The sequence below is a fragment of the Cygnus atratus genome, chromosome Z (genome assembly GCF_013377495.2).
Source record: "Cygnus atratus isolate AKBS03 ecotype Queensland, Australia chromosome Z, CAtr_DNAZoo_HiC_assembly, whole genome shotgun sequence".
NCBI classification, from domain to species: domain Eukaryota; kingdom Metazoa; phylum Chordata; class Aves; order Anseriformes; family Anatidae; genus Cygnus; species Cygnus atratus.
The window spans coordinates 22,797,418-22,815,430 of record NC_066396.1 but is presented as its reverse complement, the minus strand read 5'-3'; the positions used below and the strand labels follow the sequence as shown (position 1 = coordinate 22,815,430).

At 36.8% G+C, this 18,013-nt stretch overlaps 1 protein-coding gene across 8 annotated transcripts in view; it reads right to left on the bottom strand.

The window, feature by feature from the left end:
* ERBIN (erbb2 interacting protein) overlaps nt 1–18,013 on the bottom strand; it is a 124,823-nt gene that overhangs the window by 68,221 nt on the left and 38,589 nt on the right. For 7 of the 8 annotated variants that reach the window (XR_004779800.2, XM_050716138.1, XM_035553466.2 and 4 more), the window contains 3 exons: nt 14,149–14,205; nt 3,940–4,137; nt 548–665 (listed from right to left, as the gene is read on the bottom strand). Coding sequence is in view for 6 of the 8 variants with exons in the window: in XM_050716138.1 (XP_050572095.1) it covers nt 548–665; nt 3,940–4,128 (307 nt within the window). In the remaining 2 variants the exon portion in view is untranslated. Of the gene's footprint in view, nt 1–547; nt 666–3,939; nt 4,138–14,148; nt 14,206–18,013 lie in introns of those variants that run through there. The other variant, XM_050716139.1, reaches the window with a different exon arrangement.

Below are 18,013 nucleotides of genomic sequence, written 5' to 3'. Positions count from 1 at the left end.
CTCTGACTCACACAGAATGAAAGGCAGTCGCATAAGCTAGTCATTGTCCATATTCACTTTTTATCCCCATGCAACAGAGGTTACCATCCCCAGATCAGGATAGCAAAGCAGCTGAGTCCTACTACAATTTTCAGACAGATCATTAAAATAAACTATAAGCAATTACCAAAAAAAAAAAAAAAGAAAAAAGAATCCAGTAAAATTTTAGAAGTTGTGACCTCTCTTTACTATAGTGAAGAATGAGAAAAGCCACTAAAAGTAATAACTTTGAAGAATGGCATTTTTGAGAGAATACAGAAACATTTTACACTATCATTTTTCAGTAATGAATCTTAAAATTATAAACCAATCCATTTGACAGATGTAATTAAAAACAAAAAACACAGACCGTTAAAGAGTATCTTCTATGTTTAGCAGTGATTTAAGGTCATAATTTAAGATGTATTAGATGTACAGCTTCTGAAAATTATACTTATATTGGTATCTTTGTACAGTCAATCGTGATTTGCCTTTTAGCTACCCCAATATAATAAGTGAAGTAACTTACCATTCTTGCTGACATCCAGTTCCCTGAGATTAATGAGATTTGCAATGGATGCTGGCAATGCGGTTAGATCATTGTCTGGCAAACTCAACTTGTGCAGCGACTGACAGTTAAAAAGTTGCTATTGAAACAAAGAAAAAAGTGAAGAGCAACTTTCTCTTAGTTTCTTCTATATAGCTTTTGTTTTTAATCCCTTTAAACTTCTGACCTCACAGCTTGAAGGCCAGACAATTTAGAGTCTTTGACTACAGGCACTTTAACTATTTTTTCCCCAAACCTGACCAAGTTTACAATGTACTTTTTCTGCTTTCCTAAGCAAACAGCCACAGCAAGCTGACAGCTGTGCTTAATACTTCCTACAAATTCCTTCCAGTGTCTCAAATTGTGACCTTACAAACAGTCCTGAAAACTTCACAAAAACGTTTTCTATAATAAGCGTGCCATGTGGTACCCCAGAGTTTCTTCAAAACAAACAAATAAAAAATGAACAAATCCATTTTTAAAAGTCAAATAGTTCTGGAACACAGCATTTGTGTAGGCATTGATGTTCTCCAAAATAACTACATTTTAAAACTCATTGTAAGGTAAAATGGATTATTTCCCTTCCATACTTCCCAGCTCAAGTACTCCAAAAGCCAACAAAATAATGAGAACTAATGAAAGTCTGATATAAGGAAAATCTGTATAATAACTTCTGTATCTAGTAATTGTAATTAGCATCAAATATTAGCTCAGAGCCAGATCCCTTCCTATATGAAAGGTGCCTTCACATTCTTATCCAGAAGCTTTACAATTTGACAAAATATGACAACAGTAGTGGCACAGAAGAGAAAAACTTAAAACTCATCCCTAAAAACAGTAATCTGGACTCCTGGAATCATAATTTTTCCTAATTAGTCAGGTGAAAAGGAACTGCAAGATCCCTAAGGGAAGAAAATAAAAAGAGTGGGAGAGTTCTGCAGGATAACTTTGTAGCTGTTTCTTCTGTTTTTGTATTTTAATGTTTGCAGATTCAGTAATTAAGTAGATCACCATCACCGGTAGTAAGCACCAGAAATCATATTATTAGAGTGTGTTTCACTACAGAACTCCAGTTTCTTCCAGCAAAGCGAGTGGGAAAACTAAAACTGCTACAGTTTGAGCTTTTCAGCTCAAATGTACGCCGTGTTACTTGGAATAGACAGTGCACCTTTTCAGACATGACTTGGCCACACACAGCGAAAGCATTCCAAATACCCAGTTACTTTTGAAACTGATACTAAATACCAGTATTTCAGGTAAAGCCAAATCCTTCTCTACCACCTTTCTCAGTGTACTTTGCTCATACTGTACCTTCAGCTCAATTAGGTCAACTTAATTGAGAAGCACCACTGCAAGAACCAATTTTTAAAGTATACTGGAAAGTATACTACTGGATTGAGGATGATTTAAAAAAAAATATCAACAAAACAAAAATGACTGACAGATCATTTTGGGTATCAGGTTGACAACAGAGACCAAAAACAGTTCTGCCATAATATACAAAGGGCAGCAAACTGCAAAACTGGAATAAGAACACAGCACCAGGGACAAACAGAAAGGGAAGAGTGTGAATTTCTTAACCAGGCTTCAGAAAGCTAGAGACAGCCTAACACGTACTTCACCCTTCTTCTGAGAGGATGGCTTAATTAGAAGCCTGTTTCAGAATTGAAACACTAAATAAACTTAGGTTAGGGAGAAGGTATACAAAGCTTGAAACTCTGACTCCAAATCTGCCAGGATTGTTTCAAACTTTACAGGCCTTCTCTTACCAATCCTCTATGGATAGTTTTAAGATAACAATTTCTATAAAATAATTAAATGAAATTTTAATATGTATTTACTACTCCCTAATTCCTTGACTTGTTTCTTTTACAGTATGTGAATTTGCATTTTCTTTTGAAAATTGGAAAGGTAGCAAAACAAAAAAAGCAACTAAAATGACATAAAAGCTGAAAAGAATGCTTATCAAAATTGAGACTACAAAAATAGCCAAAATTATGACTCTTCTGGTCTAAAACTCCAACATGAATTCCTTTTATCACTACAGTACAGTCCCTCTTCTTCTTTTAAGACTACAAAAAGAATATTTATTTATTATAAAGAATTATCAGTTTGGGAAGATCTTTCCTTAAGAAATCTTAAGATTTCAAAAACAAATCAGAAATTTAATGCAGGAAGATCTCAGAAGACTTTTTTTTTTCCATTAAGGAAGGTATTTTATTCTGTTTTTCTAACCATTCACTTTTACTCTTTTAATAAAGAAAAATAAGAGACAAGATTGAAGTTCTAAAATCAACTGAAAAAGTCTAAAGGCTGATAAAAGGTCCTTAAAAGCAAATTTAAAATCTACCACGCCTAAGTCTAGAATAAAGGAACACCTTTATTAGAACAAAACAGTAGAAGCTCCAAACTAAGTTAGCTTCACTGGAATCCAGGGCTTTTGATGAATAGAAAACTTACTATCCTGAAACTGCTTTATTTCCTTATTAATTTCATCTATCTTTCACAAAATCCAAATCAGCAAAGCCTCATGTGGTTTTGACAAACATTCAAAAAACTTCACAGAGCATTCCACAATCATCCTGTGTAACAGTGAAGATTTGCACACAATTGGGACAGAACAATTTTAAATATTTAGTACTTAATCTCACTTCACCAAGATAGGATCTAGTAATGGAAATAAATCTGTTGTAATGACCACTTTGTACTTCTCGAAAGTCTCACTGGAACTAAATCTCACTCTTTCCTCTAGTATACTGTTCATTCAGCACACATTTTGTCTTCAGATTTCAGAACTAGCTATGAATATTAATTCCTATAAAAAAGATGTAATCAAAGTGGCATTCCAGCTCTCTGTAGTGTTTGAGCTTAAGTAATCTGAGATACTTCACAAAGTCTCTCCAGTCAAAGAAAAAAGCAAGGACTTCAAGTGAATACTTTGGACTGTAGCTGTCTTTTGTGGGCACAGAGATCTGAATAAAACATTAATCTTGCTTCCTCTAATCTTCATGTATTATCAGAGATTCAAAATAATGCAGCGATTTGTTGAGTAGTGTTAGTCAGTTTAAACAGACACTGCCACAGAAATAAATTCGCCTGCCTCTTCTACTTCGCACCAGCTAGCTTCTCCTCTTGGACTGGATCAGTTGTTTAAGCAGTTTCACCCCAAGGCAGCACAGGGAACTGGTCCAGCTGAAATACATAAATATTCTTTCTACCAAGACTGCCATTCCAGGACCAAACTTTATTTAAAAGTATTTGGCAAACTGCAGCCTAAAAGCTGAAGTGGGAAGCTAGACACTATCAGCGTCTACAGTTGCTGATGAAGTAACAGAATTAATAAATGTAACAAAAAGGAAAACCGTGCAACATACCTTTGGAAGCTCTTCAATCTGATTAGCATCTAAGTAGAGTTCTTCCAAGGTCTTCTCAAAAGTAAAAATCTCCTTAGGCACCTGTTCCAGGCTGCAGTGAGAATAATCAAGTGTGGTAACTGTTTCCTCCTCTCCACGCAGGCAGCGGCATGGCACCAGCCGCACAAACAAATTCCGCTTCGTTGTCATTTTCAGGCACTGCAAGACAGAAATCGGTACGCTTAGAGAAAAACAACCAGACAAGTGCAGAAACTTATATGGGCAGCTTCTCAGACTTCTCCTGGCTGCTAAATAGTTAAAGAAAGAAGTGTATACATACGTGTGTGTATAGGTACAGGAGGGTAGGGAGAATGTCTTTATTTTCTTCTAAACATAACAAAATGCAAAAGCATTAAATATGGCTGAAACGCCTACAGACACCAATGGATGAATCCAAAATCTAGCCTGGAACTTGTCAACTGCCAACATAGCCCAACATCACACAGAAGCAGAGAATTTTGAAGCAGCACTTAAATGTCAATCATGTTTCTACAACCTTGCTTAATATAATTAAATCAACCCTTTACAGAGAATTAAAAGTTAGCTATAGAAAAGCTACACTTTTTTTTGTGTACTTTAATTTCAAATCCCTCATTTAAAGGCAGAATTTTACACAAGTAGCCAGCATGGTTTCCACCAAATGTTCTGCCTATTTATTTAAAAGAAAAGGTTTCTAATACCCAGATAAAGCACTTCCTTCAATTTTTTGCAATTTCAATCAGTATAGAAAACTTCAACCCATCTTGCTGTGCATGCTGGAACTAACGAAACTCATTTTGCTATGGAAACCTATCTTTTTCCCTCTAACTTACCTCATTGCTATAACAGTCTCTCTATTCTCCATGGCTTCTACATATTCCTACTCAGCAGGAGATGGCAAATCTGAATTGTACAAACTGGCTAGCTGATTAGTGACTGTGTACACTCGCCAAGTTCTGCCTCTTTTCTCCTCAGCGGGAGCGTAAGTTTAGGTTTCTTTCCTCTAATTAGCAAACAATTTTCACAAAATTCAGAAGAAATCTTCGAAATGTCACCTCACTTTCAGGTTTGCCTGAAATCAGATGACAGACTCGATTTTTCAGGAAAGACCAACATGTACAGACAGATAGACATGATGGTGTAAGCTTCATTTCCTCAGGAAATGGGTCTAAAAATATAAAATTTTCCAAAACAGAGATGAAAACTTGTTTTCTCAAACTGCCAACACCCCAAATTAAAACATGCATTTTTTTTTTCTTTAAACTCCGTTTTTTGGAACTGCAGAAATCACATTTCATCTTCTAGGTTAGTGACAGAAAGCTTTCTTCTCCAAGTGCAAAAAAGTCTTTCAGACACATCTAGCAGACTGCACTTTAACGTACAGACAGTTTGGTTAGCCAACAGTAATACAGGAATACAGTAAAATATCCTGGCCACTGTGCAGGATGAAGTCAGAGACTGCAGAACCCCTGTTCTTGCTAAAACAAGAAAAAGGTAATACATTTAGATTTTCCTATGAGCAGACAGCTTGCCAAAAACTTCAGCTTAACTTATATGACAACAGAGTGGGGGGGCTGCTGCATTTTGGTATTTCCACTAAATGTAAGTGCAGTTCACCACTCAGGCTGGATACAGACAGATGATCGTACCACCCATTAAAAGGATAGAAGACAGTGGGATGTCAAGACTTCCCCTTTTTAACAATACTTCAAGGTTGCTAGGATTGTGTTACACTGTCGATCGTGCAACGAAAGACTTGACACTCCATAAAACCCCATCCCTGCTGTTTAAAGAAAAAGATTTAAAAATAAAAATATGTAGCTGCATTCCAATGCAAATACCTCAGAGGCTGCAAACTCATTGCCGGGGATTCCCACAGGAGAGTCAGCAAGGGGAACAGCGTAACCTCCTCCTGCTTCTCCCACAGGAACGGGCTCCAGCACGACACAGCCCAATGCCAAAGGCGCTACCAGGGCGGATGTGCTCACCAGGCCAGAGCTACCCCTGTGCCTTCCTTCTCCAGGGCTCAGAGGCTGCAGATGCGTACAGGAGAGGAAACCCACTGCCAACATTTACAAACAAAAAAGCCTTTAACTGAAAGGAAATACGATCTCACTTTGTTCCGGATTATTTCAGAGGTCTACAGAGCTGTGGACAAACTTCAGAAAGAAGCACCGGCAGCAGCCTCTTCAAACAGGATTACCAACAGAAGAACACGTGCCTTGCAAACAGCAAGAACTGGGAGCAGAGACGGTACCAGTGAGCTGGTCACCAGAAGTCTGGCACACCCACATCAAACTAGCTACAGCCATCAGTAACTTTGCTTCATACAGTCACTTCAGCTGCTGAAAAATTGGTTTACAGAACAAGAGTTAACTATATGGTTCATATAAATAACTTTTTTTTTTCACTTAACTTAAACTTCAATGTTAGCAGCCAACAGAGGGAAAAATAAGGGTCTTGGTACAGTTATTTTACTTCATGAGGGAGTAGGAGGAAAAAGACACCACTCTATAATCAGAATAGATAGGAAACAAGTTCCACAATAACTACACAAACTGGGACAAAGAAAAATGTTACCTATTTACCCGCCTATATCCTGATGGTAATGATGACTGTGCAGACAGGTTTTCCTCTAGGGTTTCAGCGGTGACAAAGGCTAATTATTCCATCAAGTCTCAAATTTGTGAGACAAATCAAGCATTTTATGATACATGAGCAAAAGAAATGGGAGTGTCTAACCAGTATGGTCAGAACCAGAGGGAGTAAGAGAACATAAAGATGTTTTGCTGTGAAACTGTACACAACTTATTTACTATAACCCATGCCAAGGCTTCATCTTATTTTTTCTGCTTTATATCTGTTTATCTAGATAGATATCAGTTCATATACTCTACCCAGTTTGAGACTGTGGCCACTTTAATGGTTCAGGAGAAAGAAGCAAGACCAAACAGATAGATCAAAGGGTGTCCCCTTCTCATTCAACACTTAAATTCAACATTTAAAAATATATATTTTTTTGAAAAAAATCAACTCTCTAACCTTGAAATTGAGGGTTCTCTGCATTCAGAAACATGTTCTCCCTCCCCCAACTGCTCAAACAACACAAGAAACAGCCATTACTGGCCTCTGATTTAGTTATATCTATCAACCCTCCACTGCAACAAACAAAAAAAACTACTAACAGACAAAGTTAACATTGTACTGATGTAAATGAAACACAGCACAGAAACAACACATGAAACTATAGTGTCTGTGCAGGCATATAAAGACAGTCTATGTTTAAAAGCTTTGCATAGATAAAAGGTTTTACCGGGAGGAAGGAGGAAAGGAAAAAAAAAAAATCACACTTCCAACAATTACCCTAACATATACAATTATATTGCCTAACATCTCTCTTTCTACAGAACATGCTGTACAAGGAACCATTCAGCAAAATTTTATGATGAAGTTCTTTGTTTTGTTGCAATTTGTAGTTTGCCTATTAAATCTATCTGTAAATTCCTAGCATAAGTTTTCATCTCAGTACTTTCTCTTGGGGTGGGGGGGTGAAATCTTTCTTACTTCCCACAACAGCATATTCTTGGAGATGTGTCTTCCAAAGAGATGCATTTTCAAAATACAATATATGCTGTATTTATTCTTACAGCATCATCACAAAAACTCTAGATATGCAAGTAAACTTGCAAGATAGCCAGTACTTAGGAAGGAAAAGATGTTGGAAGGAAAAAATTGGTAAAAAAAAATTTGCCGTTAAGTTGTTCAATGGCATTTGGAAAAAAAAAACAACAGTAGGATAGGTTACTGATAACAGCAATTTAAAAGATGTGCAGGATTTCTTTCAAAAAAAACTCTGCTTCTCAAGCAAACAGTATGAGGAAACTAAGTATCACATATTTTAATTCAGTTTAAAAAAAAGTAAATGGAATGGCATGGTAGCCACAGAGGCATAGAACAACCAACTCTTGCTCAATTCTGCAATCTTTTTCTCCAAAAAGCGTAACAAAGTTTACAATACAGTTCTTTTTAGGAGGCTGCTAAAATAACCAAAATCCAAAAAGACAGTATTTTATATCCACATCTGAATAAGTTTTGCCTGAAAATGAAAAAAAATTACCACTTCTCAGTTTTGAAGCCATGCCCAAACTGCATACAGAGAACAATTCAATTTCTTTAAATAAATAAAATTGTAAGTTACTGTTGCTCATCTTATTTGCCATTGAATTTTACTCATTTGTGTTCCTACTATTTTTGCATGTACTTATTGCATTAAAAAATAAAAGGAAGAAAGTTGTTTCTCTTTTTCTAGTAGTTTACCGTACTATTAAATTAATACAACTAATGTATCAATATTTCCAGTTTGAAGAGTGAAGCTGTAACTCCCCCATAGTAATGTATTTCCAGAAATTAGCTCACCTTGATACCCTTGAAGCATGCCATCACAAAAACAGAACCAAAGCAGCGAAGTCTAACAAAGACAGCAACTAGTTTCAGCTGGTTTGCCATTTTCAGAAAAGATCGTTTACCTTATTTTGCCTTCCCATTGTATTTGAATCAATAAAATTATAAGAGGTGCTATCAAAACAGCATTTAATCTTGTGATGCAAAAATAAGAGCAACCAAAATAAATTATAAAGTCAAATCACATCTTAATAGCATCCATCATTTAAAATCTTCTATGCACTTGCAGTACACCTAAGACTTTGAAGACTGCTTGAATTAGTCTTTAAGTCTCATCAACCTTGTTAAATAGAGACTGAATTTCAGCAGTGACACTTGCTAATAAACAGTGAAGGAACAACTGGAGAATACTGCGTAATTAATACAATATCCAGCCAACATTACTGGAGAATCTAGGGCAAAGCAAATGCTGTAATTCTGGCAAATCTACAGTGTAACAGCAGTGGGTTGAATGCATAAATGGTGAGACATCTTCATTGAACAGAATAAAATCAGTGGAAGCAGAAAAGCAACGCATTGGTTTGAAAGACCATGATCAATGAAAGAAAACAAGACCAACAGGAGGCTTGGATACACACTACAAACTAATAACGCAGACACTCAGGGAGTGTGTCAGCCAGTGGAACATCATGCTTTCCTGGAGCTGCTCAGCAATTCCCCGCACACTCCCGTCATCCGAGTGCCCGGCAGCCCAACAGCACCAGCACACCACAGGACATGTTTGTTTAAACACATGTCTGGCTGTGTTTTGATAAACATTTTAAAACACACACACACAGAGTTAGCATGTTGCTTTGAGAATTCCGAATTCATGCATGTTACAAGTAGAATCTAAATTCACAGTAATTTTGTTCCTAATCCCTGTTAATTGGCATTAAAAGCAATAGTTTTATTGTGCCATTAGGTGCTGAAATTTCCTGTCTGATGCTAACAGGATGTGGCCACTCATGCTGTAAGCTGGTGAAAGGAGCCTCCCCCCCCCCAGCCTCTCTGAAGGGTGTTTACCAGTTACATCAGCAGCAGAGCTGAAAATGAAACCAGCCATCAGATGTTTATAGGGAAAGGCAAGAACAACTTGGCACAAAACTATCTGGTCAGGTTCCTTCTAGCCCACTCCATTATCTACAAATGAGCACAGAACTACAGAGCGGAGGATGTGTAAACACCGGAAAGGAAAAAACTGGGGGGGGCAGGCAATGGCAGCACGCACAGCAGCCTGATAGACTCAGGATGGCTTATCCGGCCAATGACAGAAGCCCCAACAAATTATTACTGAAACAGAATTATGAAGAAAAAAATCTTGTTGTTTGTATATTTTTTATGAATCCTGTTTACTCCACTAAACAAAACACACAACAAAAAATCTTCACTTCTACACTAGCAAATTAGTACAAAACGAAGCTTCTGGTACTAGCAACAAAAACATGAATTGGCTTGTCTTTAGAAACGTTACAGGCTTTTCTCATCCTAAGGCAGCAACAGGCACCACAACACATGCCCAGATATAGGCTGATTGCTTGATGTTAAAAGAGGCTCTATTGTGTCAACTCCCAGCACAAGTTAAACGAATCTCTTCCAGCCAACAAGAGCTCTAGCCCTCAAGAATTCGGGTAAACTGTAAACATCTTCATACTGTAAGGAACTGGGAACATCCTCAGCTCTTACAGGAAAGTAAAGAGCCAGGGTCTGGGGAGGGGACGGTTTGGCTCAGGCATCCCCCAAAAGCACCCCCTCCTCTCGCAGCAGGGAGGGGATGGCGAGATTCCAGTGCAACCCGCAAACCCTGACCTGCGCATCTGCTCCACAGCAACCCTTCTTGTTCTCTTTGTGAGAGGAAAGCATGGCTCTGGAGCCTGATGGACTCCGACAAGAAACTGAAACATCAAAAGAAAGGGTGTACTGTGAGGAGACTGCCTCTTGTTAAATGCCACTGGCATGCTCTGGTTGTGGTTTCAAAACCTCATTTGGTGACAACACCAAGTAAAGGTGTTTTCACTTCCTCTTGCCTCCCATCCGTGCTATTTCTTTCCGTCTCTTCTAGAAAAAAAAAAATTTTTTTTCAAAATCAGACTGTTTTTGTCATTTGCTTCATTGAACGAAACCGGCAAACACTCAGGCAAATGACAAACCCATGAAACAAAGTTCTGCAGTACGGGAAGAGAAAAAGCAATAGCAAACAGACTTATGAAAAGTTTTTTTGGAACCATTTTAATGTGAAGCTATAGTCTGAGTCTCCTTGCTCCTGAAATGAAAACAATGTTCAACTGCATTCATGGCTGCATGTCCTCACAAAGGCAGGGAACACCAAACACACACTGTACTTGCTTGCATACAGCATTCAGAGCAAATGAAATAGAAGGCATTACTCATGAAACAACAATGGTGAATGGTAACAACAGGACGAGGAACATGATAGCAAATACAGTATAACAACAACCACTTGTTAAACGTAAAAATGAGGGATGCTTATCACTTCTTTTTTGTTGTTGTTAAAGAAAATAAAGGAACAGAGAGGGCAGAAATCAGTTTTGTGATTACTGATTCAACAGCTACAAGGATACAAACAAAATCAGTGATTTGCTAAAATACAAAAGCTAGTAATAAAACTCAAAACTTCTCTTGGAGTTAACTACTTTCCAAGTTCTCAATGACTGTATTTTAAAACCAAACCAACATAAAAAATAAAACCCACACAGCACAACACAAAACGTACACCCAACTCCAAAGGGCAGCACAGCAAGAATTTCAGGTAACTCTCAGAAGATCAATGCCGAGTGTGAATTCTGCAGACATTTGCTGAAATCTTGTTTCTTTTATTTTATGGAGTAAATTCTAATGACTTCAATTTACTGTTTTTATTTGTTTGGAACATTTATTTCTGCTTAATTATTTAAATGTAAAAACAAAAAGGTATTAATATAAGAAAGCAGTCAACACTTGACCTTTTTATGTCAAAAGCTTAACAACAATAAAAACAGATCCAACTTCGTAAAAATAAAACAACTTAACTATATTTTTAAACTGAGAAAAGAAGCAAGAAAACTCTTGACAAATACTTGCATAATAAGAATATATTCTGCTTTAAGCACAGCCTTTAACTGAGTCAGTACTCTGCTATATTCCTAGACCAATGCATCAGTAAGGCACAGGTATAAAAGAATACAGACCTATAATTTAAGGCAAGATGCATTACAGAAACGACCTTAAAAAACAGAACAAGGAAAATTACAGGTTAAGCTTAGAGTAAAAAAAAAATAAATCAGAATATATTCAGATACCTAAACAATTGTAATTTTAACTTTTTGTATGAACACTAACTCATTAAGCAGACAAGTACATAGAATGATTATTGCACTTGTGCCATCGAACTGCTGTCACCTGAAAAAGGTATTATATCCTACACCCCAGGTAGTTTTAAGTTCTCACGTATTTCATTTTGTGTTTTTTTCTCATGCCAACCCTAGAAACTAACTTCCATCTGAACAGTCAAACTATCCAAGTGAGTCGTTCATCTGAAGAATGACCTCTAATTGTATACCACTAACAATGCTGCTGAAATTAGCAATAGATCCAAGCTACATTTCTGACGTTTGACTTGATTGCATATTCTTTGGGTATTTGTAGTGTTACTAAGAACATTAAGAGGAATAAATTGATTTTAAAAACCACTTTGAGTTTCATCCATTTCTCCTCAAATCAAAAAAGCTATACAAATTCAAGGATATCTACTATCATAACCTGAAGGATGAAGAAAACTCTAGCCCCTCACAGCCTTGTGAAACATTCAAAAACACAACATTTTTTTAAAGCCATGATATCAATGTTTCAATACTGAGATTTACAAATGGATTTCCTTCACAACATGGAACACATATGGTTCTTGAAAGTACATTCTTGTTTTTGAATGCATATTCTTGAATTTATAACGTATATATGTAGAAATAGGAAATAGACTCATTTATTCCACTAGTATATTAAAGAGAACTCCATCCTCCATTTGCCACTTTCTCCCATTTTGTTAAACACACAATGCAAATAAATGCAGCTGCTGTACAGCTACTGCAGTGCTGTACAGTTAGTAATCACAGATACTTGGTACAGCTAGCTGTACCAAGATATCTCAGAACCACTTTGGTTTCAAAATCCACTAATTACTACATTAAATAACTCAATTTTCCTTCATGGTTGATGTGGAAAAGATCCGCAGAAACAAACAGAACAAATTCCTGACTTTCTATACAAAGAAAACAATGAAAATTAAATACACAGAGCAAACAGACTAAGAGATTGTAAGCCTGCTGGAAGAGGTATAAAACCCTATTAAACCGCTTATGCTTCTGGTTTAGTCCTTTGAGAGATTATGTCTGGATCTACTGTACGAGTAAATGCTGTGTATCACATACTGTCAACATCTATTCAAGCAAAGAGGAAGAGATGCTGTCTTAATTCCTCCATTTATAACAACAGTCGAAAGAGATGAAACAGCATATGGGAAGGAAAAGGGAAAAAGGCACTGCAAGTCACTTGCCCATGGGAAGCAGCGATCCTTATGGAGTGGTAAGCACAGCTGAGGCAGCGCAGCAACAGCAATTTCTTAGCTCAGCAGAGAATGCCAAAGCACAGGAAGCATACAGCACTGTAGACTACACAAAAAGCAGGAAAAAACGAGATAGAAGCATGTGCACAGTCTCCTTAAGTTATGCATTGTCTGTAGCAATGCCAGATAAAATTCAGGTTTTGTATGTTCAAAATTGGTATTTCGTAGTAAGTTCCATAATTACAGGCACTGGAGTGTCAATATTTATTCCCATTTCCATGATCCGAGCAGCACTATTAATAAAATCAAAGCAGATGGAAGCTGCTGTCATACATTGGTGGAGGGAGGGGGCGGGGGAAGGGGGAAGGTTGTTTTTTGTTTGGTTGGTTTGGGGGAGGGGAAGGGCAGCACTCTGCAGACATTCATACAGAAGTTCTGAAGACAAAATATTCTGTTGGGTATTCTTTTTATTCATGTGAAATACTTGCACCTAGCCACCCTTAAAATATTAGGCAAGAATCAACCTAGTGCCATCCACACTGGCATCATTTAAAGAAGAAAGAAACTGATTCTGAACATGTTTCCTTTCCAGAGCTTTGAACAAAATTAATGAACTGTATTTGACTTAATTTTAATACTCTCAAGTATAATATCTACGTAAAGAATATTAATACACCAAGAAGAGAGAAATTATGTGATACAATATTATCCCATGCAAACCAGAAAAATGGATGGTAAGAGGCCCAACAAGTAAACAAAGCATTTTTTTTCAAGCACTGTTTATCCAATTTTTTGGGGAAAATGTGCTCATCTTTTCTAAGAACTAAATAAATTTACTTTAAAAAGCAGTATAAAATGCTAATGCTTCACAAACCAAAACATTTAATAATGGACTTTAACCTTCAAAACAAAATTACTCTCCTGCAGCTTAGCTTCCTTTATATTCTCTTTTCTATATATACACTCACACATACATACATACGCATAAGCGCACAATACCATGTAAATAAGCATAATTCACTTGGCTCTTAAACCCATACTTGTAACAAACAAAAAATTTCATTCAGAACAAGAGCTCATGCAGAGTAAAATACAAGTGCTTAGGAGGTGATTATTATGGTGTATGAATAAAGAACAGGATCTATGTTTTAATGTTTTGTGTAATGTAAAAGAAAGAAAAATATGGTACTTACCACTGTGTTACTTTCTTCTCCCTGCTGCTTCTTCCCTGAGCTTTCAAAGCCAACATTCTGTTTAAAACAAAGGTACAAAAATTTTAGCCACACCTATCCATACCAGATAAGCACAAACTGATATCTCATTGTATTGTATATTTATTTTGCTTTCAGATTTGTTTTTTAAAAAAAAAAGTTGAATGTTTGTGAGTTGTAGTTCAGAGACTACTATAGTACTATTACAGCAGTTCAGAATCTACTATAGTGCTACTAATAGTTCAGAGAACTTGAAATACTATCTCAAAACAGTAAAAATATAAACTTTTTGGGGGAAAACTATTTTGTGCAATATATAGTAGAGAGTATCATTGCTTTTTCTGTTTTAATTTTGACTTTATAATATTTTATCTACAAAGTTGTTTCATTTCTTCTCTACATTTAATTGCTGTATTTATTAAATTGCTTACATCAGATATCTCTTAGACAATTCTGAAGAAAGTTAACAAAATACATGAGAAATCAACGGAACATGAGAAATCCACACTTCTCCCACACCATTAATTTTAGATTATTTCTTTATAAAGTTGCAATACATTTAATAAGGCACAGCAGACAGCTAATGCTATCTTCACTGAATTAGAACAATTATAAACAATAACACATTCAGCACATTCAACTGAACATATTCAAAATTACAGGCTAGACCTATGCAAAGAATAAATTTGGCCTAAAAATACAGATGGAAGTAGAACATCTCTTAGAAGGATTAAATATCAGCATAGACAAACAGATCATCTAACTGAACATGAAGTAATGTACAGCTAACGAGCTGAGTCTGGTAGAGTTTGATTTGTCAAATTTGTAGTACCTAGAAAAAAATAAATTGCAGGGAGCACAGGTAGTAGCCTCATTTAAGGGATTCACCCATAAATGGATCTACAACTTACTTATTTCCAACAAAAAGCTGAATCAACCCATTATAAAAAGCATCATAAATGTGTCCCCAAAAAAATCTTGAAACAGGTTTAAAATCAAAATTGTTCCAGGAGAAATGAAAGTTACTGTGTCTAGAGTAAGCAGCAAGCAGCAGCACAATCACAGAACGATTAACTCACAGGAAATGGGATCAACACAACAAGATCTTGCTGTAACCAGCTTTCACGCATTACTTGCCCTGTTCCTCACTCAACAGTCACTGCTGCCATTTAGTCCATTTGTGCCACATGGATTCCAATGCACTATACTGGATAAATACATTCACTTATTCTCAATAGAAGGATTACCAGGATATGCAAATAGCAAGGCAAAAAAAAACAATATTGGTGAAAGTAATATTAAAGCCTCAAGTCTACTGAGTTTCCTGATCAAAAAACATCCATCAGTTTAGCCAGCATCAGAAATATGTAACAGCTGCATTCAAGACAATTAAAAAGATCGAGAAAGAAAGCAGGGACCAAAACAGATTGTGAAACCTGGGATCCTAGAAGAGAGCCTATGTCAAACAGTCACAACTGCATGCTTCTCTCCTTTTCGTAATGCTTTGCTCCTACTGAAAAACTAATCTTTGCAAAATTTATTTAGAGGCACTGTACACAAAGCTCTCAAATGGAAGAAATGCAGGTTTGCACCAGCTCTACTAAAATAAACAGAATTAATCCTGAGAAAACTGCAGTGCAGGCCTGGATCTGACGGTAAGACCATCAGGTGATTGTGCCTCTGAAAAGAAAAAGGCAAAATGTCCAGACTTCACAGGCAGAGCATTCAGACTAGAAAAATGATCAAAAAAATAACTTGCTCCATAATCATCACAAAAACAATAAACAAAGAAAGATTACTCTTGCATCATTTCCTGACACCTGTTAGGCTGTCTCTCTTGAAATGCCCAAGAGAATATATTCCAATGGTAGGGAGCCATTACCAAATCATGAAATGTTTGTGGACTTCAAAACCAAGCACAAGGAACTCATCCAATTCCAACTGTCCCAAGAAGGCAATACAGAAACTGGGATGTGTGCGCATGGTAGGAGGAATACACACCAAGTCGTTTGGCTTTAAAGATGAAGAAACTACACAGTGAGCAAAACACAGCAGTTACAGAATCAGATGAGAACAATGAGCTCACTGCAAACAATGTTATCCTAACGTCACTTGAATCAAACTAAATCAGATAAACTTGTGCCTGAATCAGAAGAGAATGGCCAAGAGAGTGCTGTAACTACAACTGCAAGTGCTGTTGAATCTCCAAGAGCAGGAACTCTCTAGGCTTTTACAGTCCAGGTCCATTTTACAGAAAAATGCAATAAATTCCCAATGAAAACAGTCATGGATATTCTGAGGAGCCCAGGGTAACCACACACCAGGATCCCAACTAGCTCTCTTTCTTAGTCACTTTGCTACTTATTTTGCAGATAATGGTAACAGTGGCTTTAGATGGCTAGTGATAAATTACCTTATGGTAAAAACACCTTGTGAAGTTTTATTTAACCCTCCTCCAGCATGTTGTATCAACCACAGCAGATTGATCTGTCAGGTTCCTCTAACCAAGTCACTGCATAAAAGTAGTAGCACTACGCTTAATGTACTGGCAGAACTATCATGTGTTCTTCCTCTTCCTACCCTTCCTTGTGTGTAATAATTCAACCAGTATTAGAAAATGCTTGCCAGATGGGACTGCTGTTCTGCTTCAGTGCAGCTCTTCTTGCCACCACATTGTGTCCTGCATGCTGCTCACATCACTGGTTTTAGTAAAGTGAGCCCAGCAGCTGTGTTTATGTTTCTTTCTTACTACAACTTTCACATGAACACACTTCACCTTAAATCCTCAGTATGCTTTGAATTTCTTCAATTGCTTATTGGAAGACTTTGAATGGATATTGATATACCCAGAACACCATGGGCAAACTTACACACAACAGATCAGGACACAGGGTAATACTTTAGAGTCAGCTGAATGGCAATGAATAACTCATAAGCAGTTCTTACTTTCTCACACTTGCTGGGAGAAAAGAAGAGAAGGGAGGAGGGAGGTAATCACAATGTTACACTTTTCATCTAAGGCAGGGTTGAAAAGAAATAGCTTAATTGCTTGCTTCAGACACATTTCAGGCAACCTTTCAGCCCATGGCAATCATCCTCCACTTAAAACAGTCAAAACAGTAAAAAAGGTGAATTATTTCTTTAAATAATTCCAGAAGAGTATCACAGAAGCAGGAGTTTCTATATTGTCCTTAAACATCCATTCACGTTCAATGACAAAGACAGTATGTTTAGCTAAAAAGAATTCAGATTTATCAAGATTATCCATAGCACAGACATATATTGAGCAGGTAAATCCCACACTCAAACACTAAAATCCACCTTGTAAAAATAGGAACACTTTTAGGGCAATGACAGTAGTTACACTGTTTTCCTTTGAAAAGGGAAACTTTGAACAGGAACCAGGAAGATGAGGGGTTCCAAATTAGACCACAGAAGTGCAACTCCGTGCACAATTAGTACCACTGTCCTCAGTGAAGCATGTTTTGCCCAAACAAGGATACCAATAACCAAATAATAAGAGAAAGAAAAAAAAAAAAAGTCTGGTAACTTCTATGCGCTACCACACTGCATTTCTCTATACCAATAACAATGATCTCAGAAAGAAAAAAAAAAATCTAGATCATTTCTAGGACTTGACCATATTATGATCCAAATCATGCCAGAGAAGGGTAAACTTTGATGATTATGGACTACATTGTGTCAGATTAAAACCAGCAGAATATTTTTAGTAAACATCAGGAGAGTATGTAGCAATACAGACAACTATTTCACATACACCAATAATAAAGAAGTTTTATTGCCAGTGGTTACTGGCAAGATTCTTACTCAGTCACAACTTGCTAGA